This window comes from Polypterus senegalus, chromosome 18 (assembly GCF_016835505.1).
Source record: "Polypterus senegalus isolate Bchr_013 chromosome 18, ASM1683550v1, whole genome shotgun sequence".
NCBI lineage: Eukaryota > Metazoa > Chordata > Cladistia > Polypteriformes > Polypteridae > Polypterus > Polypterus senegalus.
The window spans coordinates 30478513-30502095 of NC_053171.1; the positions used below are offsets into that span (position 1 = coordinate 30478513).

The window sequence follows — 23583 nt, forward strand, 5'->3', positions numbered from 1 at the left end:
AAGCAGATACAGTATGTTTGTTTTTTAAACATTGACCCTTATGAATTGCTGGCTGAAATGCAAGTGTCCCATCTGTCATTTACACTTCTTATCTTAATAAGTATCTAGTTCTCTGCTCTTATAACCATTCTTGGAATTATTAGCATAGCCATCATCATCATATTATCACTTTAATATTTGTTACTTGTTCCCATTATTTAAAAAATGATTTTGTGCTGGTATAACAGCTTTTTTATGTCATGGTGACCCTAGCACATGCGTCATATACACTCACCTAAAGGATTATTAGGAACACCATACTAATACGGTGTTTGACCCCCTTTCGCCTTCAGAACTGCCTTAATTCTACGTGGCATTGATTCAACAAGGTGCTGAAAGCATTCTTTAGAAATGTTGGCCCATATTGATAGGACAGCATCTTGCAGTTGATGGAGATTTGTGGGATGCGCATCCAGGGCACGAAGCTCCCGTTCCACCACATCCCAAAGATGCTATATTGGGTTGAGATCTGGTGACTGTGGGGGCCATTTTAGTACAGTGAACTCATTGTCATGTTCAAGAAACCAATTTGAAATGATTCGAGCTTTGTGACATGGTGCATTATCCTGCTGGAAGTAGCCATCAGAGGATGGGTACATGGTGGTCATGAAGGGATGGACATGGTCAGAAACAATGCTCAGGTAGCCCGTGGCATTTAAACGATGCCCAATTTGCACTAAGGGGCCTAAAGTGTGCCAAGAAAACATCCCCCACACCATTATACCACCACCAGCCTGTACAGTGGTAACAAGGCATGATGGATCCATGTTCTCATTCTGTTTACGCCAAATTCTGACTCTCTACCATTTGAATGTCTCAACAGAAATCGAGACTCATCAGACCAGGCAACATTTTTCCAGTCTTCAACGGTCCAATTTTGGTGAGCTTGTGCAAATTGTAGCCTCTTTTTCCTATTTGTAGTTGAGATGAGTGGTACCCGGTGGGGGTCTTCTGTTGTTGTAGCCCATCCGCCTCAAGGTTGTGCGTGTTGTGGCTTCACAAATGCTTTGCTGCATACCTCGGTTGTAACGAGTGGTTATTTCAGTCAAAGTTGCTCTTCTATCAGCTTGAATCATTCGGCCCATTCTCCTCTAACCTCTAGCATCAACAAGGCATTTTCGCCCACAGGACTGCCATATACTGGATGTTTTTCCATTTTCACACCATTCTTTGTAAACCCTAGAAATGGTTGTGCGTGAAAATCCCAGTAACTGAGCAGATTGTGAAATACTCGGACCGGCCCGTCTGGCACCAACAACCATGCCACGCTCAAAATTGCTTAAATCACCTTTCTTTCCCATTCTGACATTCAGTTTGGAGTTCAGGAGATTGTCTTGACCAGGACCACACCCCGAAATGCATTGAAGCAACTGCCATGTGATTGGTTGATTAGATAATTGCATTAATGAGAAATTGAACAGGTGTTCCTAATAATCCTTTTGGTGAGTGTATATATATATTATATTATATTTAAAATGTACCAAGCAGTTATATGGGAATAATGTATATTTTTCTTTTTAACAATATTGAACAGGTGTTCCTAATAATCCTTTAGGTGAGTGTAGTTGCCCATGTTAAACATCATCTGGATGTCAAACATTTATTACCATTGGTTTAATTGTTCTGGTGTGGTAGCACCATTTTCGTTTTGCACCCTAACATTAAACCAACCTAGACCCCCACCCCAGATTATACAGTTTTCTTGTGATGGAACTTTGAATGGCCTTAAAATTTATATTTTAAGTTGTATCAACTGTAATGTGCATGCATTTTCTGCTAGATATTCCCAACCAACAACACAACAACCTGTTCTGCAAAAATTTTTGAAATACCATGTAGCCTTTTCAGTTGGTTCAGCTTTCTTTTACATGCAAAATCTCTTAAGGATTGACACAGCTTTTTTGCAATAATTTAGTTTTTGGGTTGCAATCCCACCATTTATTTAATTTTTAAATGACATACAGTATAACCTTTATTTTGGGATGAGCTTACACTGCATTTAGGTTTCTGTATTATGAATATTTGGTTTAGCGATGTTTACATGATTGGCAAATCACCAAACGGACAAAATATGATCTGAAGATTGAAATGAGGTCTTCAGTGTACAAAAAGTATCACTAATGTCAGATGAAGGGTTTTACTATTTTATTTTTAAAATATTATATTTGTTGATGATCAAGTTGTAAACAGACTGAACTGCCTAAGTTCATGAATGTTAGCTGCCCTGCCCAGCTATGGTGGTGATTGTAGGTTTATTCTTGGCAGTATTGTGAGCTGTGATGTGAAAGTGTTTGCCCCAGTCCATAAAACAGACAACTAAATGACTTCTTAACTTGTCGCATTTTGTTCACAAGATGATACTTGTTTTGTAATTTTATACTCATTTTATTGCAAATTTGCTTGAATTTCCTGTGAGTTGATATTTTGAATGTGTTGCTTGGAGGAAAGGTGACATAGTATCACAGTATTTAGTATTGTTGCTTAATAGATCTAGCATCAAGAATTCAAATCATTCTCAAGGTCATTATCCATGTGGAGTTTGCGTGTTCTTTATGGTTTCCTTACATGTATTCCTTTTTTCTGCTCATGTCATCATGAAGGACCAGTTAATTGGCAGCTCTGAGCTGGTCCTAGTGTGAATGGAGGCATGTGTGTACAATATGCGAGTTCCTATGAACAGAAGGAAAAGCTTTGTTTGTTTGCTTATAACCTGATTAAAGTTTAAACTTAAAATAAGTGTTTTATAGTGATTGTTTGCTATGCCTTTTTGTTTTTTGAGATTAATATTCAACTGTTTTTTTTTCTGTTTAGGCCTGGCGTACTTTACAGAAGAATGGTGAATTTCGAAATCCAAAGGTTAATAATAACTTGCAATATAACGTGTTGACTCACTGAGTTTTATTATGTAAAAGTAATGTGTTCTCCTCCCTTTCCCCATAGGATGAACTGGACTGGGGAAGGGCACATTATATTCAAATCAAGAGAATAAAAGAGGTAGAGTATTAAATATGTGTCTTTGTAAACCAAAGCGCAGATTTTTGGCTTGACAGGCCTTGTCTGATTGCTCATGGTTCATATTGATTTTTATTGTGCAGAATTTGGCACTGAGTTGCTTTTAGTTATTGACACACACAGTCTTAATGTTCGCTAAGTACAACTAAAGAAAGATTCCTCTGTCAGATGGAGATGTCATATCAGAATTTTTTTATTTTTATTTTGTTGTTGTTATTTGGTACACTATATTAATCCCTGAGGGGAAATTCTCTTCACTTAACCTTTGCAGTAATACTAGTAAAACTGTATGATACTAGATATATGTTTGTTACCATAGCACAAACAGATATTCCATTCAGTAGCTTTTTATTAAAAATGCTTCCCTTATTCAAGTGAATGGTATTTTTTTCCCGCAGTAGAATGTAAAATTATATAAATACTTATAGTAACAACAGCTATATCAGTACTGCTGAATTAGTGAATTCTTTTGGAGAAACTCTTTAAAGCAGTTGACAGCATGCTTGTAAAATCTGGTATGTTGGAGAATCCCTATTAAGTTTGTAACATTGTAATATTTATGGTTGCATTATAGTGGAAAAAATTACTAAAGATTAATATTTAATAGATGAGTCAAATTTAATTTTAAATGTCACAAACTCTTGGTGCTTTAATTGTCCAAATAGGTTCTCCTTTTTACAATTGACCAAACTTTAAAGCTTCCTGTATAAATCTTGTCAGTTTTATAATTTTTCTTTAAATTTTTAAACACTCTTGTAATACCACCTTTGTTATGCTGTTTTCAAAGTATCTTACAAGAGTGATCAGACTTTGTTACTGCTTAGCCTATGCACACATCCAAAAATTAGAAAATTAACTATATAAACATTTTCTGCTGTCAATGAATCTTCACAATTCAAGTATATGACATGTGCTTTTATTTCATTCATCACATTTCAAGGGTTATATTTAGTGTTTGCATATTCGTATTCAGCAGTGATTCATTCTGGTTTGCTGCTCTTGCTAATCTGTCCCTCTGCAATTATGTGTTTACTGTTAACACTGTTCATGTATTAAAAGGAAGATTGGATTTTTGCTTTGAAGCACTGCATCAAAGTTTATTATGGTATTAACAATAAGAGGAGCTCTATCACTAGTGTAAACGAGGCAAATAGTTAATCTGAAAGTTCAGTTTTTACATCTGTCTGTTAGCATTGCCAGTATGCAATTTCCTCCCACATGCTATAGTCCTATATGCATAACTAGCTGTTTTAATCAGCTTCTTTAGGGACGTTTAATAAGAGAACAGGCCTCAGTTAATCAGATGTATCAGAAGTATTCTGCAATTAAGTTTCTACTCTTCTGTATACAATATTTGCATTTTTTTTTAAAGTAAGTGCTAAAATTGGCGCATATAATGCATATGCTTTGGACCTAGGACTTCAGACTCTGAGGTTGTGAGTTCAATACTGACTCTGTGTGACCATGAGGAAATCGCTTCAATTGTCTGTGGTCTTGGAAAATCAAAAGAAATGTAACCAGTTATGTAACAGATGTTGCAAGACGTCTTGGTTAACAGCATCAGTCAAATATTAAGTAATAATATTATTAGGTCACTGGAGCTGCTTACTTTTGAACATGCTATATACAGTGGGATGCAAAAGATTGGGCAACCTTGTTAATAGTCATTATTTTCCTGTATAAATCTTTGGTTGTTATGATAAAAAATGTCAGTTAAATATATCATGTAGGAGACACACACAGTGATATTTGAGAAGTGAAATGAAGTTTATTGGATTTACAGAAAGTGTGCAATAATTGTTCAAACAAAATCAGGCAGGTGCATAAATTTGGGCACCACAAAAAAGAAATGAAATCAATATTTAGTAGATCCGCCTTTTGCAGAAATTACAGCCTCTAAACGCTTCCTGTAGGTTCCAATGAGAGTCTGGATTGTGGTTGAAGGTATTTTGGACCATTCCTCTTTACAAAACATCTCTAGTTCATTCAGGTTTGATGGCTTCCGAGCATGGACAGCTCTCTTTAACTCACACCACAGATTTTCAATTATATTCAGGTCTGGGGACTGAGATGGCCATTCCAGAACGTTGTACTTGTTCCTCTGCATGAATGCCTTAGTGGATTTTGAGCAGTGTTTCGGGTCGTTGTCTTGTTGAAAGATCCAGCCCCGGTGCAGCTTCAGCTTTGTCACTGATTCCTGGACATTGGTCTCCAGAATCTGCTGATACTGAGTGGAATCCATGCGTCCCTCAACTTTGACAGGATTCCCAGTCCCTGCACTGGCCACACAGCCCCACAGCATGATGGAACCACCACCATATTTTACTGTAGGTAGCAGGTGTTTTTCTTGGAATGCTGTGTTCTTTTTCCTCCATGCATAACGCCCTTGTTATGCCCAAATAACTCAATTTTAGTTTCATCAGTCCACAGCACCTTATTCCAAAATGAAGCTGGCTTGTCCAAATGTGCTTGAGCAGACCTCAAGCGGCTCTGTTTGTGCTGTGGGCGGAGAAAAGGCTTCCTCTGCATCACTCTCGCATACAGCATCTCCTTGTGTAAAGTGTGCCGAATGGTTGAACGATGCACAGTGACTCCATCTGCTGCAAGATGATGTTGTAGGTCTTTGGTGCTGGTCTGTGGGTTGACTCTGACTGTTCTCACCATTCGTAGCTTCTGTCTATCTGAAATCTTTCTTGGTCTGCCACTTCGAGCCTTAACTTGAACTGAGCCTGTGGTCTTCCATTTCCTCAATATGTTCCTAACTGTGGAAACAGACAGCTTAAATCTCTGGGACAGCTTTCTGTATCCTTCCCCTAAACCATGATGGTGAACAATCTTTGTCTTCAGGTCATTTGAGAGTTGTTTTGTGACGCCCATGTTGCTACTCTTCAGATAAAATTAAAGGAGGAGGGAATCTTACAATTGACCCCCTTAAATACTCTTTCTCATTATAGGATTCACCTGTGTATGTAGGTCAGGGGTCACTGAGCTTACCAAGCCAATTTGAGTTCCAATAATTAGTTCTAAAAGTTTTGGAATCAATAAAATGACAACGGTGCCCAAATTTATGCACCTGCCTGATTTTGTTTGAACAATTATTGCACACTTTCTGTAAATCCAATAAACTTCATTTCACTTCTCAAATATCACTGTGTGTGTCTCCTATATGATATATTTAACTGACATTTTTTATCGTAACAACCAACAATTTATACAGGAAAATAATGACTATTAACAAGGTTGCCCAAACTTTTGCATCCCACTGTACAGATGTAATTGGGGAAACACAATCCCTCATATCAATTCCTGCTTTTCTTAGTGTCTTGGCTTGTTGATTGACATTTCAAAACAGTTTTACAGGAATGTTTGTTCTTTTAAATTGAAAAGGTAATCAATAGAAATAATGTGAAATCTCAGTATACAGTAATCCCTCCTCGATCGTGGGGGTTGCGTTCCAGACCCCCCCGCGATAGGTGAAAATCCGCGAAGTAGAAACCATATGTTTGTATGGTTATTTTATATATTTTAAGCCCTTATAAACTCTCCCACACTGTTTATAAATATTCCCCGCGGAGTTATACAGCATAATCCCTTTGTATTCTCTTAGATATTAGGTAAGATTCATTGAAATTATGTAAATAAAAACACTGTTTATATACAGTAAAACCTAATTATTATTTTAAAGATATTGAGTGTCTGCGATATCACATGTTACAGCCATTACGATAGACATGCCACCAGCAATAAATACGTACAATGCAACAAAAATAGTATACAGTAAATGTGTGTGTACAATGACACTAAACGTACGTACATGTACTAAGTACTGTAAGTAGAAAATTAATTCTGGTTACTCACCAACAATGACACGATGACTTGTCTGATAACAATGAGTTTTATTTTACTGCACAACAAAGGAGAGCGTTACAGCCCTTAAAGGAGCCACTTCAGGCGATTGTGAAGCACTGCCGTTGTTCTTCTTCTGGCAGTCTTCAATCCAAATCCCTAAAGCAGATTCCATCCAGACTACTGCCTTATTACATCCACTTACAACTTGTTTTGCACCCTGGTTAAAAGGACACTGCAGCCGTAGATCTTATATTCCTTTCCTACTTTTTAAATAAAAAGAATTGTAGCCTTCAACAAATCCAAAACGTTTACCTTTTCGGCAATCGTTAACATCTTCCGTTTGCGCTTGGGCACAGCCCCTGAAGCAGTAGCAGATCGTTTTGGAGCCATAATGAAGGGCTTGACTATGCACAAAGATAAACACAAAAGAGCACAACTCTTTACACAGCGAAACACGTTGATGCTGAATGAGCGAGACGAGACTTCCTGGTTAACACTGCATTCAGCAAGCAGGAACTTAACTGCGTGCTCTGATTGGTTAGCTTCTCAGTCAGGAGGATTTAACTGCGTGCTCTGATTGGTTAGCTTCTCAGTCATCCGCCAATAGCGTCCCTTGTATGAAATCAACTGGGCAGACCAACTGAGGAAACATGTACAGGAAGTAAAAAGACACATTGTCCGCAGAACCCGCGAAGCAGTGAAAAATCCGCGTTATATATTTAGTTATGCTTTCATATAAAATTCGCGATAGAGCGAAACCGCGAAAGTCAAAGCGCGATATAGCGAGGGATTACTGTATATTATAACCATAATTAAATGTTTGATTTTACATTTTGTTCACATTGTTTATTCAAGTGCAGTATTTTCCTGTGTTTTGTCAGTTTTATGTGGTCCCAGTTTTAAGAACAAGTATACTGTATATGGAAAGCAGTGCTTGAAGTGGATATACACACGTTCCAGTAACTTGAGTGATGTATGTATTAACGTTAAGAGTGAGTGGCACAGAGCAGTAGCTTAGACAGTCACAACAATTTCTGTGACTTCTCTATTAGAAATTCAAGCACCATGATCTAAGACCGATGCTGGGGTATTGTGCAATTTAAGCCTTGCAATCAAAGAGTGAGGGTCGGGAGTTTGGGAAACTGTCCCCCATTGTATTTTGCAGTTCCATTTCTAGGGCCTGGAGGTTGACGGAGTTCAATAGATAACTAAAATGAGTGCTGGTATGTTTCTAAGTATGCCGGTAGTCAACAACAAGAAATACCACTTGCTAACCTTTAACCTTTGCATCTTCCTTGAAATTCCCCACAATTGTTCATTTTCATTTCACAAAAATATCACTTCTTCTTTTTTTTTTTTTTTTTAAATCCTGTCCAGGACACCACATTATCTTCACGTATCCATCCACCCAGATGGTCTGTGTTGCTATTTGCTTGGCCTGTCAGTCATTTGTGATGCATCATTCATTATTCTTAAAGCTCCCTGTCAGGGCAATGCAGAGCATGTACGTTGGAATAATATTAATAAATATCAAGTTTTTTATTTTTTTTAAAAAATGGAAAACACTTGTCAGTTAATATTCCTTTTTTCTGTAAGAGCACATTTCAGTTAAAAAATTTTTGAGATTTGTGGGTATTTAGTTTTTCTATCGTAGGGTGGATCTTTACCCCTAAATATTGATTATAGAAATATGTACTTCCTTAGATATACCATCATGCCAAATTTTTGCTTCTTATCTAAAGGGGAAATACTGTTTTTGTTAATGGGTGAGTGAGTGAATGAGTCAGTCAACTTTGTATTAAATCTATCGATTTTGTGTATGCATGCAAGGTTCTCCTGCAACCCTAAACTGTATGTGCTGGTTAGAAAATGAAAGCATGCTTGGACAAACCTGTCTACCTTTTAGGGAGAATACATGCAATATACAACAGGTTGCTGGCCTATCACATATGCATACCTACTAGTACTTCAGAGCCACCAGTTAACTAAACCCAATAATTTCCTGAGGAAAACTCTTCAAAGAAATTTAAGATTTCTTGCTTGCCAAATCATTAACAGCAATAAATGTTACATGAGAGTGTTTTCCGCTTTTCATATTTAATTTTTGTAATTGCAGCAGACTAGATAAATATCTGGCTTGGCATTTTGGTGCTGTCAGTTCATGCTGTTTAGGTTTCCCTTAGTATAAAATAATTTGAAATGTAGTAGTTTCAACAAATCATACTTTTTGTTTTATATAGGTGGCAGAGTTGTTTGAAGATCTAAAAGAGCGTGTGGCTCAGTTTAATATGCTTACTGAAGATGACAAACTCAGTCTGAGCTATGAGCAAACCAACAAGCAAAAGTTCATATTACAGGTATTTTTTTTATTTAAATAATAATCTTTGAAACTTGGCTTAATGGGGAGGGTGAAATTCTGTGGTCTAATGGTTTATTTCCTGTTATATTCACAGGTTGTGATTGCAGGATCTTTTTACCCAAATTATTTTACTCTTACTGCCATAGATGAACAGTTGGCTGCCAAAGAAATGTCTGGATGCAACCCAGCCACCACAGTGATGGTCTGTAGTTTTATTAGTAAAAACGGTCTATTCTGTTTTCAGCTTATTGAAGTGAATACTTGAAGTTAATTTGTTTTTCATGTTGTTTCTGTTCACACTTTTGTTCCTGACTCTACAGTTAAGAAATATTCCTCAGTATGGATTTTTATATTACAAGCAACTTCAGTCTTTATTTAGGCAGTGTGGCCAAGTGAAATCCATCACGTATGAACATTCACGGTGAGCGTTGACTTACTCTGTCTTACCTGCTGTTTTGTACGGTGTTTTAAAAATGTTTGCTCAGAAGTGGTCACCTAAATAAACTTTAAGGCCAATTCAGTCTTAGTAACATCCATCATGCATTGGTAGTTTCAATAGTGATGCACATATAACTTAATTCAGTTAATTTTATGTTTGTAAGCATAAAGTTTATATAAGAAAACTTATACTGTTTTCTAAGCGCAGAGTGCAGTTGCACAAGACTGACAAGTTCTCAAATAAAATGCAGATAGAGATTTTACATATTAATACTTATTAGAATCCGCACACATAAACACACATTTGTTTAAACACACAGAGAACAAAATAGAAACTGATAAAAAATAAATGTGAAAAAAAATGATCTGTTCATTTATTGTTAAACTATGGCAAGATAAGGCCTCAACCCCCCACCATTCAATTACAACATAGAAAATCCAATAAAAGGCATTATCTTGTAGATCTGGGCCAACTTGCCACCTACCCTTTCAGTGTATTCCATAGCAGAATCTGTGCTGGCTGTCCAATCTGATGAAAGAACTTTTCCATCAGATGATTCCAGTGTTCTGAAATGACTTTGCCACGGACAGGAGAACATGTTGGCAGTACAACAGTGGCACCAAGTGTCTCATCAAAATTCTGAAAAGTGAAATGGAGCAGGCTTAGTAACAGTTTATAAATACTGTATTGTAAGTAATGGGAATCTATGGAAACCTTCTCCTCAAAATTGTTTTAAGTCAATGTGATGTTTTTAATTCAAAATCCCTTAACCACTCCTGATGACACACAACCTTCAGCAACTCAAGACAGTTTCTTTGCAAGGCATTTTTATAGAATGTTTAAAGTTTCTAGCTAAATTACACACTATGTATCAATTCAGGACACATGAAAGTTTTTGCTTCTTGAGTACTACAGATAAAATACTTAAATGTATTTCTAATAAAATCAAAAAATTTTTAATATACAGGATGCAGAGCTCAATATGATTATTTCATGTATCTTCTGATTTGACAGCTTTACTTATTTTGCATTAATCAGTATTCGCAAAGAAGTTTCTCAGTGCTCAGTGTTTATCTTCGAGTGAAGTGCTGGAGCTTTATAAAGTAAAAAAGTACATCGTCATTTGGAATACATACATTTCATGTATGTTCAGTGTCATCAACAATCTATGTAAAAACATTAACACAGAAACGTTTTTCATGTTTTAGTTATAATTGACAAAATGTAGACGTGAAATGTATAATGTGTGAAGCCTGAAATGCAAATACGAAATAAACACTTTCACAAAAGGTACAAGTATAGTGAAACCTCGGGTCACGACCGTAATTCGTTTCAAAACTCTGGTCGTGATCTAATTGCCTCCATATGATTGTATGTAAATGCAATTAATCCATTACTGACTGTACGGACTGTATATGAATATATTTTTTTAAAAGATTTTTAAGCACAAAAATAGTTAATTATACCATAGAATGCACAGTGTAATAGTAAACTAAATGTAAAAACATTGAATAACACTAAGAAAACCTTGAACGGAGATAACTAACATTACAAGAGTTCACACTACAGCCTTACAAACCGCATGCTGTAAACACTTTTTTTTTTTTTAAAAAAACAAGTTTTAAGCACAGGGGAAAAAAATGAACTTTTAAAAAATCCTTAATTTATACAAAAACTAACCATAAACAACCAAGAAAACTAACCTTTCAAGCACGCACGTCTGACCGAGAACAATGTACAGGGAGAGACTGAACACGTGCAGAAATCATCAGTGCGTAAAAACCGGAAGGGAAACTGGCTTGTTCGTCACCTGAGTGTGTGGTCGTGAACAGATGCAGAAGTTTGGCAAACTTTTTGGTCGTAACCCGATTTGTACATGTTCCAAGATGTTCATGACCCGAGGTTCCACTGTATAATAAAACAAGTGCAGTTTTATTCAAGAATTTAACCGAAGAAAAAAAAAAAAGCAAGTTCCGGTAGGTGGTTAATACAACAACTTGCGCGGTGCAATTCTAAGAACTGCTGCTTTCCAATCAAGGGGTCGCAGTTTCGATATCAGCTGCTTCCCAAATTTACCATTTTGAGTAGTGAGCTGCTTTTATTGTTTATATCATATGTTAAAAACATACATTTCATTTGCGTCTGTCAATTTATAGTACTTGTCAGTTTTTTGTTTTTTCTTTTTTCAGTTTTATTCTCTCACTCACATTGAAGTTTCCACCCCCCAATCTGACACCGTTTTCAGAAAGATGTGGTATATCAAACAAACTTGTTTTGTTACACCCCCTCTTTATTTGAAAACCGTGTCAGATCTTGTGTGCGAACAAGACTGGAAAAACTGGATGTGAGTGGTAATCGTGACTGAGAATGAATGTGGATGTAAATTTTTTTTTATTCAGTTTTATTCTTGAGTGTTCCTGCTCATGCTGAATTAGTATGCACCTTCTGATACATGATGTCAAAGCCACTGACACAAAAGAGAGACTTGGGTATATATGACATTTGGAATAATTTATTTTATAACCTGTATTGTACATTTCGGAAAATGTTGTTGCACTAATGCAACATTATATTCATTTGTATACCTTCATGCAGTTGTAGTCATGACGTGACCACGTTTGTTCCCCCCCCCCACCACCACCATGTTGGCTGGTGTTCTTACGTTGCTGCATGTTGGTATTTCTTTTGAACTCCAGGAGATGCAGAGGACAGAATAGTACAGAGAGGTCAGTTCCATGCTATATACAATCATCAGATTCAAATGTTAATAAAAATATCTTTGTAAGGGCAATGAGTTAATCCTCTTTTCCACAGACTGAATGAAAACTGTGTTGTTACTCCTCAGGGTGAGACGCTCCTCCGTTGTTCCATTATTAGCTTTATCAGTGTAGCTGAGAATTACGGGTAGGATCCTTAGGTAACTGAAGCATGATTTCTTATTCTCCATTATAAAACTTGGAACAACCACTCATCTGCCATTTTCAAAGTACTGGGTTTGGCTTCCTTGCAGTACTGTAGATCTTGTGTTAACCAAGATGCCTCCATAATATATAGGCCTTACGGCCTTTTCAGACAGATCCCATCTACCTCAGCAGCCTCTCCGCTTTTAAGGTTTTTAATCATTGCAGTGACCTCAGCTGAAGAAAGTGACCAAATCTAATAATTGTTAAGAGATTTGCTAGAAACTATTCTGTCAGAAGACTTGCACTCCAGACAAGTTTGCCCATATTAAATTTTTACAAGGGGATGGGCCATTAAGACTTTTTTGTGGTGGGTCTAAATAAATCTTAAGACAACCTCACCTGGCACATGGGTAGTGACACCCAACCCTCAAGTCTGACCTGGGGGTGGAGTTATCCAAGGAACTTGGGTAACCTCATCAGTCTGCTTCCCCAAAACAATTGTGTGGATATAGATAATAGTTATGAAATTGGCAGATTTATATGTTAATGGGTTTGGAGTTTTAATTTGCCAGCTGTTATGAACATAATTTGATTCAAAATGATTCTTGAATAATAACATTTTACTAAATTAAAAAATTTTGTACAGTATAACAAACTGAAATAGGCAGTACTGTATATTGTCCACTGTACTTTGAAAGCAAACTTGTAATACTTGAGCTTAGATATGTAATGTTCTCTTAATTCCCAGAGCCAAAGTTAGGGGTTTAATTTTATAGCTGAAGGCACATTCTATTTGAGTATGTGTGGCAATTCCTTAACCTCTATAAACAACAATTGTAAAATATGCATACATGTTGATTCTGCCTTTATATTCTTGTGTTTAAAGGTAATGTCATCGTGTATGAGTCTGTCCCTTTAAGAATGTTACCTAGAGTACTATGTCACTCAACCCGATAAGTGAATTGAGACAGATGAGAAAGATGGACATGAATAAGCTGTGTCTTGTGCAGTGTTCGCATGGTGGCAGTAGTGTGAGTGAATGAGAAAGAACCCTGTACTTTATTGGTTTCAGAGAGACCAGTACCTGCTGTTGAATGTATTGATGTAGCAGCATGTTAACAGGCATTTTTATGTATAAGCGTGCACCTGCATACATGATTAATCTGTTGTACATTTGTTACATGTTAACAAAGCAAAAATCATTTCATTTTGAAAAGTGTACATTGTGACGTGTGAGTCCCTGTCTTGCACCGCACAACACAAAGCTGAGTCTCAGTACTTTAGCAAAACCAGCTTTATTCAGTTTGAAACAGGAACTGCACAGTTGTTTACTGTAGTGGGATCTACCACTCTCCTATACACAGACAAGGCAATCAGGCAGGGTCATGGCCAAGTAATACTATTCACAGTATTTATAATGTTTCTTGCATCTCCCATCGACAACAGGCACTTATACTGAGACCGCGGTCGACTCGGATTTGTTTTTGTGGAAAACCGCTGCAGCATTGGGAGCCTGCGGTTGCTCCAGCAGCGGAGAATCTGTCATCCACAGAAGCAGAGATTGCCCTTCGGGATGCTCTTCGGCGTGTCGTCACGTTGGAGGAGGTCCCAAAAAGAGTTTAGAAACCTTATAAATACATTATACCAGTATTTACTGAAAAGATCAGTTTTTTTAATTATACCGTGATGTGGATTTTTGATCATGTCACTCATTCTTAACTGTTTTCATAAGCTTCTAAATATTCTGAAACAAATAAGGTGAACTGAATGTTTTATAGCTTTCTGTGCAGTTTTTTTTTTAACCCTAACCAGTCTAATTGTGGAAGATTAGAATTATTTTTGTATATTGATTAGCTTTGCCATCTTTTACAGTGCATATGTGGAGTTCTATCGAAACAGTGTCAAATCCACAACTGCACACACAGAAGTGAGTCTGGCTCTAAGAATGAGTCCGCTTCATACTCAGCTGGAACTTTTTGTCCATCCAATAAAGGAAATTGATACTAAAGCAGATGGGAGAGTCATCTCTGGCAGGTACATTATTCTAAAGCAAACAAAAATAACCAGATTGCTTTTGTGTGTTCTTAATAAAAAAAATGTGAAATTTATTTGGAAAAGATGTGCCATCTTTAGGAGCATTTCAGCCAATTAGATTTGTAATATTAAGGTGAAGTTTGAAATATTTTACAGAACTATACAAAGTGTTGATTTTTTTATTTTATTGATTTTTATTAAAATCAAATAACATTCCATTTAAAAAAACAGGTTCTAAACAAATCAACCCCCATCCCTGAGAAAGAGAGCTAGGCCAGCAGTTTAAAACGTTGCTAATAAAGATAAGTGAATAGATAAATTAATAAATGAATAAAGATAAATGGAGTGAAAGAGGGGAGAGAACCTGCTTCCTCAATTTAAATGCTTAGTCTAAAATGTTATTGATTAGGTTCTGCCAGGTTTTGAAAAAGCTTTGTACAGATCCTCTTAAGTGCGAATTTGTTTTTTTTTCTTCCAGTTTTCAAATAGTATACAACATCAGTTACCCACTGACTTAGAATAGGTGAGGTAGGATTCTTCCAATTGAGCAAGATAAGCCTTGATAACGACTAGATAAGTCTAGTCGTGCCAGTAGTGTAGTAAAGGCAATTACAGTTTGTTGTTCTCCACTTTAAGCCCATCTAGAAGTACCCCAAACACAGCTGTTAGTGGTGGATTAGGAGGGACTGTGACACTAAGGAAGTCTGAAAGGCATTTAAAGATTTTGGTCCAAAATGATGTTAATTTGGTACAGGCCCAAAACATGTGGCCTGTTGAGGCTGGAACTTGATTGCAGCGTTCACAAGTGGAACCTTGCCTTGGGAACATTTTGGACAATTTTAAATGAGAGAGATGCGCTTGATATATAATTTTGAGTTGAATAATTCTATGTTTTGCGCATATGGAACTCAAGCGAATTCTGTGCATTGCTACTTTCCACTCCTTTTCTGAAATGTTGAGTAAGAGATGCTTTTCCCACTGTTTTGTTGGATCTTTGAAATGGAGGGACTGTAAAATGGTTTAATATATTATGGAAGTGCCGTCTGAGTCCTTGCGACTGAGCAATATTTTTTCCAGCATAGAGGTAGGTGTGAGGTGAGGAAAATTCAGCAAGTTCTGTTTAACAAATTTTCCAATTTGAATGTTGTGAAAGAAATATGTTGCTGGAAAGTTAAATTTGGAGTGTAATTGTTCATAGGATGCAATGAGTTTGTCTATGTACAGATCTCTAAGTGATTTAATCTCAAATGTTTTCCAGGCATTAAAAACTGCGTATGTTTGAGAGGGTGGAAAAACGTGGTTCTCTTGCTTAGGTGCCACAGATAAAAGCTTCTCTATCTTAAAATACTTTTGGCATTGGTTCCATATTCTGAGTGAGTGAAGTACAATTGGGTTGTTAGTATATTGGCGATAACTTGTATTTATTGCGGTGCATAGCAAGGAATATAAAGAAGTACTGCGGGATTTTATTGCCATTGTGGACCAAGCCTGTGTATGTTCATCTATATGTGTCCATGTCCTATTTTTTATAGTTTTTTTGCTGCTCAGTAATAAAATTTAAAGTTGGGTAGAGCCATGCTACCTTCCGCCTTAGGTCTTTGTAGGGTCGCCCTTTGTATACGTGGATATTTTGAATTCCAAATAAATTAGGTTATGCTTGAATCTAATTTTTTAAAAAATGACCTATTGATGTATATTGGAATGTTTTGAAATAAAAAGAGAAGCTTAGGAAGGATATTCATCTTGATAATGTTATTTTCTTCTAGCTAAAGTATGATGAAGGGTTGACCATCTATGCAAGTCTTGCTTAATTTTTTCTATACAGATGGCAAAGTTTTGTTGATAAAAAGCTTTATATTTACTTTTGATGTTTACCCCTAGGTATTTAAACTGATCTGCGATGATAAAAGGGAAGGTGTCCAATCTAATATTGTATGCTTGAGAATTCACTGGGAAGAGCACACTTTTATTCAAATTGATTCGGAGAACAGAAATTTTTTGAAATTCTGTTAGTGCTGTTAGGACTGCAGGCACAGTATTTTGTGGATCTGATATATACACTACCATATCATCTACATATAGAGAAACTTCTTTTTTTTTCTGTTCCAGTCCTCTAAAAATCCCCTTTATCACAATAGCATTTTGACAATGAATTGCCAGTGGCTCAATGGCAATTGCAAAAATCAGTGGTACCACACTCTAGTTTAAAGTAGTCTGAATTAATGTTGCTAATACAAAGTGAAGCTTCTGAATTTGGTATACAGTTTAGTTTGATACATGCACAAATGTTCAGCAAAGTAGGACCTCAACAAAATTTACTAAGTTTTGTCCTATTTCCTTGATGAACAAAGATACCAGGTTACTGGCAAAGATTTAGCTTTAGATCCTAAACCTTAACCATTGTAATGTTTGGTTGAGCAACAGGTATTAATGAATAGACGGTCCAAAAAGTGAGCAGTAAGTGTAATGCACAAGTTTTGTCATTGTAAGTAATACATTTAAAAGTTAAGTAGTAAAGTAATTATATTCAAAGTGTATATGTGTATGTGTATATATAATATATATATATATATATATATATATATATATATATATATATATATATATATATATATATATAAAAATATGGCCATTGCAGGACTATTTTGTCTTTCCAAGATAAACTTTTATAACTGATTTATACATGTTTCCAAACCATTTCGACTTCGGAATAAAGCACCTGTGTCAAAGTTATGGGTTTCAATGAGATTTGTTGCTTTGTTTACGGTCCCCATATAATCTGCATTTTTTTATGTGAAGTATTTCAAAGAGCACAGAGTGTGGAAGTTAAGGGTTTCTTTAGAAGCAATCGTATTTACCATTACCAGTCTTCTATGCTGTAGATATGATACATCGTGTGTGCATTACCAGGAGTTCTGCCTTGGCTGGTACTGTTCTGTCTCCAGAATTAGTTTTCATTTCCCATTTCATTACATGTGTTGCTTATGATGACCATCTAAAGTTGTCCAGGTGCAATCAAGTCATTTTCTGTTTTACATCCTGTACTAATGAAAACATTTTAATTTAAAGACAGAAACAACATGTTCCAGAATTGTAAATCCTCATGGTTTGCCTAAGATTTTTAGCTGGAGTATTTTATTGCAGGTGATCATTTTTGTTATGAGATTATTGATACTTTTGCTTGAAAAATACAAAGACATTTGCATCCTTCTAAATATATGCAACTGTAATAATTTTGTCCTAATGTGCTTAACCTGCTTGGCTTTAACCCTGAGCATGACTTGGCTTGAAAGTCTATACAAAATCAGTTTTCCCTTGTTAGACTTGTGGCTATTTGTAATGACTCACTTTATGGTGTCGGGATGGTATTCTGCTGCCAGGTGATGCGTTAAACCAAAACACAATGGGAAATGAGTAGCTGTATAGCCTGTTTTTTTTTTTTTATATATATATATATAAAGATGAAACTGAAAATGAACCATTGTTTGAATTGCAATATCGTGGTGATGTGAATTGGTCATCAGCCTTTGACATGGACATTGAAGCTGACACCTGTGTGATAGATTCTGACCTAACAAGTTTCACTGATGATTGTTTTGTGTTTGCTTGATACTACTGCTAACAGTACCGCACCTTCTTGCTGCCCATTTAACCATGTGGGTTGGCAAGAACAGTCAATATGGTGTGTCTTCATCATCTGTGCTGTTCCTGTTGGACCATTTGCTTAACCAAGGTTATTATATAATGTTGGACAGTTTCAAAGCCTCATTTAAATTGCTTGAGATTTTACTTCAAAGAAAACTGATGCCTTTGGAACTGTACGGCTGAACTGTCATGATATGCTCAGTGACTCCAGTTGTGTGAGCATGTCAAGCTGCAGCATAGTGCAGTAGCTGTGTAGCAAAACGGAAAGACGATTGCAGTCAAGTGGAAGGATCAGAGAGATGTCTGCATGCTAAGCACGGTTCACAGTGCAAAACCTATTAATATTCGTGTTACTGAAAAATGTTGAAGTCCATAAGCCTTGCACTGTGGTAGCCTACAATATCACAAGGGGTACCTCAAAATGCAGATAAGGCCCTGAGATGTTAGCCTGTCTTGCACAATCAACGGAATAAAAAATCACAATCGTTTGACATCTGCTTGCACAAGTGCCAGTGTGTGTTGGTGACTGTTTCAAAACATATCACACAAAACAGGAATACCAAATCTGTATCAGTACAGCATAGGACACTAGATAGATAGATAATTTATTAATCCCAAGGGAAAATTCAGATTCCCACTCACCTAAAGGATTATTAGGAACACCTGTTCAATTTCTCATTAATGCAATTATCTAATCAACCAATCACATGGCAGTTGCTTCAATGCATTTAGGGGTGTGGTCCTGGTCAAGACAATCTCCTAAACTCCAAACTGAATGTCAGAATGGGAAAGAAAGGTGATTTAAGCAATTTTGAGCGTGGCATGGTTGTAGGTGCCAGACGGGCTGGTCTGAGTATTTCACAATCTGCTCAGTTACTGGGATTTTCACGCACAACCATTTCTAGGGTTTACAAAGCATGGTGTGAAAAGGGAAAAACATCCAGTATGCGGCAGTCCTGTAGGCGAAAATGCCTTGTTGATGGTAGAGGTCAGAGGAGAATGGGCCGACTGATTCAAGCTGTTAGAAGAGCAACTTTGACTGAAATAACCACTCGTTACAACCGAGGTATGCAGCAAAGCATTTGTGAAGCCACAACACGCACAACCTTGAGGCGGATGGGCTACAACAGCAGAAGACCCCACGGGGTACCACTCATCTCCACTACAAATAGGAAAAAGAGGCTACAATTTGCACGAGCTCACCAAAATTGGACAGTTGAAGACTGGAAAAATGTTGCCTGGTCTGTTGAGTCTCGATTTCTTTTGAGACATTCAAATAGTAGAGTCAGTATTTGGCGTAAACAGAATGAGAACATGGATCCATCATGCCTTGTTACCACTGTGCAGGCTGGTGGTGGTGGTGTAATGGTGTGGGGGATGTTTTCTTGGCACACTTTAGGCCCCTTAGTGCCAATTGGGCATCGTTTAAATGCCACGGGCTACTTGAGCATTGTTTCTGACCATGTCCATCCCTTCATGACCACCATGTACCCATCCTCTGATGGCTACTTCCAGCAGGATAATGCTCCATGTCACAAAGCTCGAATCATTTCAAATTGGTTTCTTGAACATGACAATGAGTTCACTGTACTAAAATGGCCCCCACAGTCACCAGATCTCAACCCAATAGAGCATCTTTGGGATGTGGTGTGTAAGAAGAGGAGACCAGAGACGTAGAAAGGTTTGGGGCAGCCACCCGTTTAATTCGGTTTCCCGGCTGCAAAAGTCTTTGAGGCATATTTAAACAGTTGTTACACAACAGAGTCCAAAACAGAACTGCCTGCCTAAGCAAAGGCAGTGAGCTTTATAGCACAGAGGGCGGAAATGATGTCGTCCTCTGGGCGGAACTGTGACATCAAGTGACATCATCCTTGGGGCGGAACCGGAGTGATGTGTCCTTCCTGGAAATGGCGGCTCCTGGTGGGATTTCCGGGTAAGACCTGCAGAGAACTCAGAAAGAGCGTCAGTGCACCCCCCCCCCTGGGCAGATGTATAAACAGTATTTCCTAAGCCCTTCAGCTGCTTCCCATGCACACGTGTGTGACAGGTGGAACGGGAGCTTTGTGCCCTGGATGTGCATCCCACAAATCTCCCAACTGCAAGATGCTATCCTATCAATATGGGCCAACATTTCTAAAGAATGCTTTCAGCACCTTGTTGAATCAATGCCACGTAGAATTAAGGCAGTTCCGAAGGCGAAAGGGGGGTCAAACACCGTATTAGTATGGTGGTCCTAATAATCCTTTAGGTGAGTGTGTATATATAATTTTTTTTTTTACTTTTTTTTTTTTTTTAACCAAAATTAGTTTTCTAATTTCTATATTGTTCCCAAAACACAGAACTTGAGAAATAACACATCACTTAATTAGCCCAGGAGTCCAATTAAAAACAGAAGCTGGTTGGAACAAAAACCTGCAGCCACAGTGTGCCCCCGGGACCAAGGTTGGGAAACACTGCTGTAGTGTACTCATTTCTAATCCTGTTCATCCTCGTTGCACCCAATGCAAACCTTAACATCTTTGACTCTGCCAGCTCAGTCTCTTGTTTTTTGGTCAGTGCCACTGTCTCCAACCCATTTAATGTAGGTGGTCTCAATACTGTCCTGTAGTCCTTCCCTTTCATTCTTGCTGATACCTGCCTGTCACAAATCGGACTGCTCCAACATTTTTATTCCTACCTAAATAAGGCCTCATCCACACAAAGCTGAGTATTTTTTTAATGGGAGTTTTGCTCCTTCATTTTTATATTAAAAAAAAAAAAAAATCTTATCCACAGTCGCACAGTTCTTAAGTCTCCATTCAAGTGAAAATGCAAAAATCCACTGTTTAGCACAAAGTAGGCTTAGATAACAAAAGAAATGTCGTGTAGGTTAATGTATATCGTGCTTTTCTATTCAAATGTGTGTTCGGCACGGGTGTCATGAGCAATACCCAGCCATTTTACTACAATGTCAATAAATGAACACTTGTAAACACAGGTGGTTTGTATGTTAAGAGAAAACCTCACCTTTCTTTTCAAATCCATGGAATTTGTGGATGGCTACTTTATTTCTACATGAGTCCTGGTGAAACCCTGCTACAAGTTCCTTTGGACTCAATGACAGCTAATTTTATATATACAGGGCCCAAGTGGGCTGCGATTTCTTTACACACTTGCCTTACTATTTTAGAAACCACCTGTCTTGACAAACGAAAGTCATTTGCCATCATGCATAATCTCCCCTTGTCCGCTACATAGTAGAGTGTGCAGGCAGCTTTTTTGAAAACATTGACAGGTGATCTAAGTAGCTCACTAAGAGAACAGTGATGTCCTTGACAAATGAAAATTCTCTTCAGCAACAACAATTTTTGCTCAAAGTATCACTTTACCACCACAAGGAATAGCCATGTCTCCTTTCCAATTTACTCTGTACATTAAATGTGTGTTATCAGGTCATATACAGTAAATATAATACCAGGCTATATCATTTGTAGAAATTCTCTGGTCGTTCTGGCCTTAATTAATGTATTAATAAAGGGGATGAGACAGAGTATAGGAATCCGGTGGAGAAATTTATTTCTTAGTGCAGAAAAAATTGTCTGCAACTTAACATTAATAAAACCAAGAACTGGTTATTGGTTTATTTTACAACAAACAAAGTTCAGTATTTTATTCAGAGGAATGGGGTGGGTGGATTTCACATAAATGACAGGTTGGACCAGATTTGTTAGACAGAGGAACTATATAAGCAAGAGCAGAGCAGGCTATTTTTAATTAGGAGACTGCCTTCACATCTTCTATAACTCGCGATTTTTCTGTGCTGTTGTGTGCTGGGCTGGCAACGTCGCTTCAAGAGACTTCCTTTGAATTAACAAGCTAATTAATATGGTAGGCTCAATTATATGATCACTTTTGACCTTGTGGAGGTAGTAGCGATGGAGAAAATGAAAACAAAACTTGGTGTCGTCATGAACAATGCTGCATATCCTCTCTCTGATATACTAAGAAATGCTACTGGTACTCCTTCATACCAACAGCATTAAGCCTGCATAATGCCTCACTGGGACTGTTAAGTCAAAGTTTTGTTTTTAGTCATTTTGGGGTGTTTATCTGTCTATCAGCAGTGTTTTTTCTTGTTTTTTTCCAGGGTTATAGCAGATTTACAAAGTAATAATGTGTATCCTGTAGCCATCTTGGCTTCTGCCAGTGACTTACCTCAGTTGCCACCCAGTCCCATGTTCACTGTTAACATCTGTGAGGTAAGTTTTTTGTAATTGCCAGAACTGAAATCTTATAATTGATACCAATATGTGTTTTAACTTTTAAGATTTGAAATGAAAATGTAATATTTTTAATTATATTAAGTAATTTTTTTGTTTATTTCTCCTTGTACAATTTCTTGTATTAGGAATTTGTTAGTTTTCGCATACCCCTTGGGGTTGGAGCGCAGGGTCAGCCATTGTACAGCACCCCTAGAGCAATTGAAGGTTAAGGGCCTTGCTCAAGAGCCCAACAGAGTAGGATCTGTTTTGGCAGTGACAGGGATTTGAACCGACAACCTTTAAGATACCAGTGCAGATCCTTAGCCTCAGAGCCACCACTCCGTCCTAATTTCTTTCATGTTTCTTTTTAAAATGTGGTCTATGTTTTCACATATCCATACAGCATGAAAAAAGTGTTGTACTAATAATAATATTTTTACATAAAATTGTTGGTGGAGAGAAAAAACAGATTTCCAGATTTAATATCTTATAAATTTAGTAACTAGTTTATATCTTAATTACAGACTTATAAAATTAATTCCTTTCAAAGTGATCTAATAATAACCTCAGGAACTCTTTTAAAAAAAAAAAATATATATATATATATATATATATATTTTATATATATATATTTTTTTAAAAGAGTACCTGAGGTTACACTGAAAGGAATTAATTTTATAAGTCTGTAATTAAGATTTAAACTAGTTACTAAATTAAGATATTAAATCTGAAATCTATTTATATATATATATATATATATATATATATATATATTTATATATATATATATATATATATACTGCTCAAACAAATTGAAGGAACACTTTTTAATTGGAGTATAGCATAAAGTCAATGAAACTTCTGGGCTATTGATCTGGTCAGTTAAGTAACAGAGGTGGTTGTTAATAAAATTAAAATAATAAAAAAAACAACAAGTACAATAGAGGATCAACAATGAAATGAACCCCTAAACATGAATGGTTTAACAGGTGGAGGCCAGTGACATTTTTCCCTCCTAATTTTTTCTGACTTTTTTTTTTCCCCCCACTAGTTTTGCATTTG

General features: G+C 36.9%; 1 protein-coding gene across 4 annotated transcripts in view; it reads left to right on the plus strand.

The window, feature by feature from the left end:
• Positions 1-23583, plus strand: part of tdrd9 (tudor domain containing 9) — a 178663-nt gene that overhangs the window by 102487 nt on the left and 52593 nt on the right. For 3 of the 4 annotated variants that reach the window (XM_039741781.1, XM_039741783.1, XM_039741782.1), the window contains 7 exons: positions 2851-2895; positions 2980-3033; positions 9141-9257; positions 9354-9461; positions 9580-9680; positions 14474-14635; positions 22407-22518. In XM_039741781.1, coding sequence (XP_039597715.1) covers positions 2851-2895; positions 2980-3033; positions 9141-9257; positions 9354-9461; positions 9580-9680; positions 14474-14635; positions 22407-22518 — 699 coding nt within the window. The remainder of the gene's footprint in view (positions 1-2850; positions 2896-2979; positions 3034-9140; positions 9258-9353; positions 9462-9579; positions 9681-14473; positions 14636-22406; positions 22519-23583) is intronic. The other variant, XM_039741784.1, reaches the window with a different exon arrangement.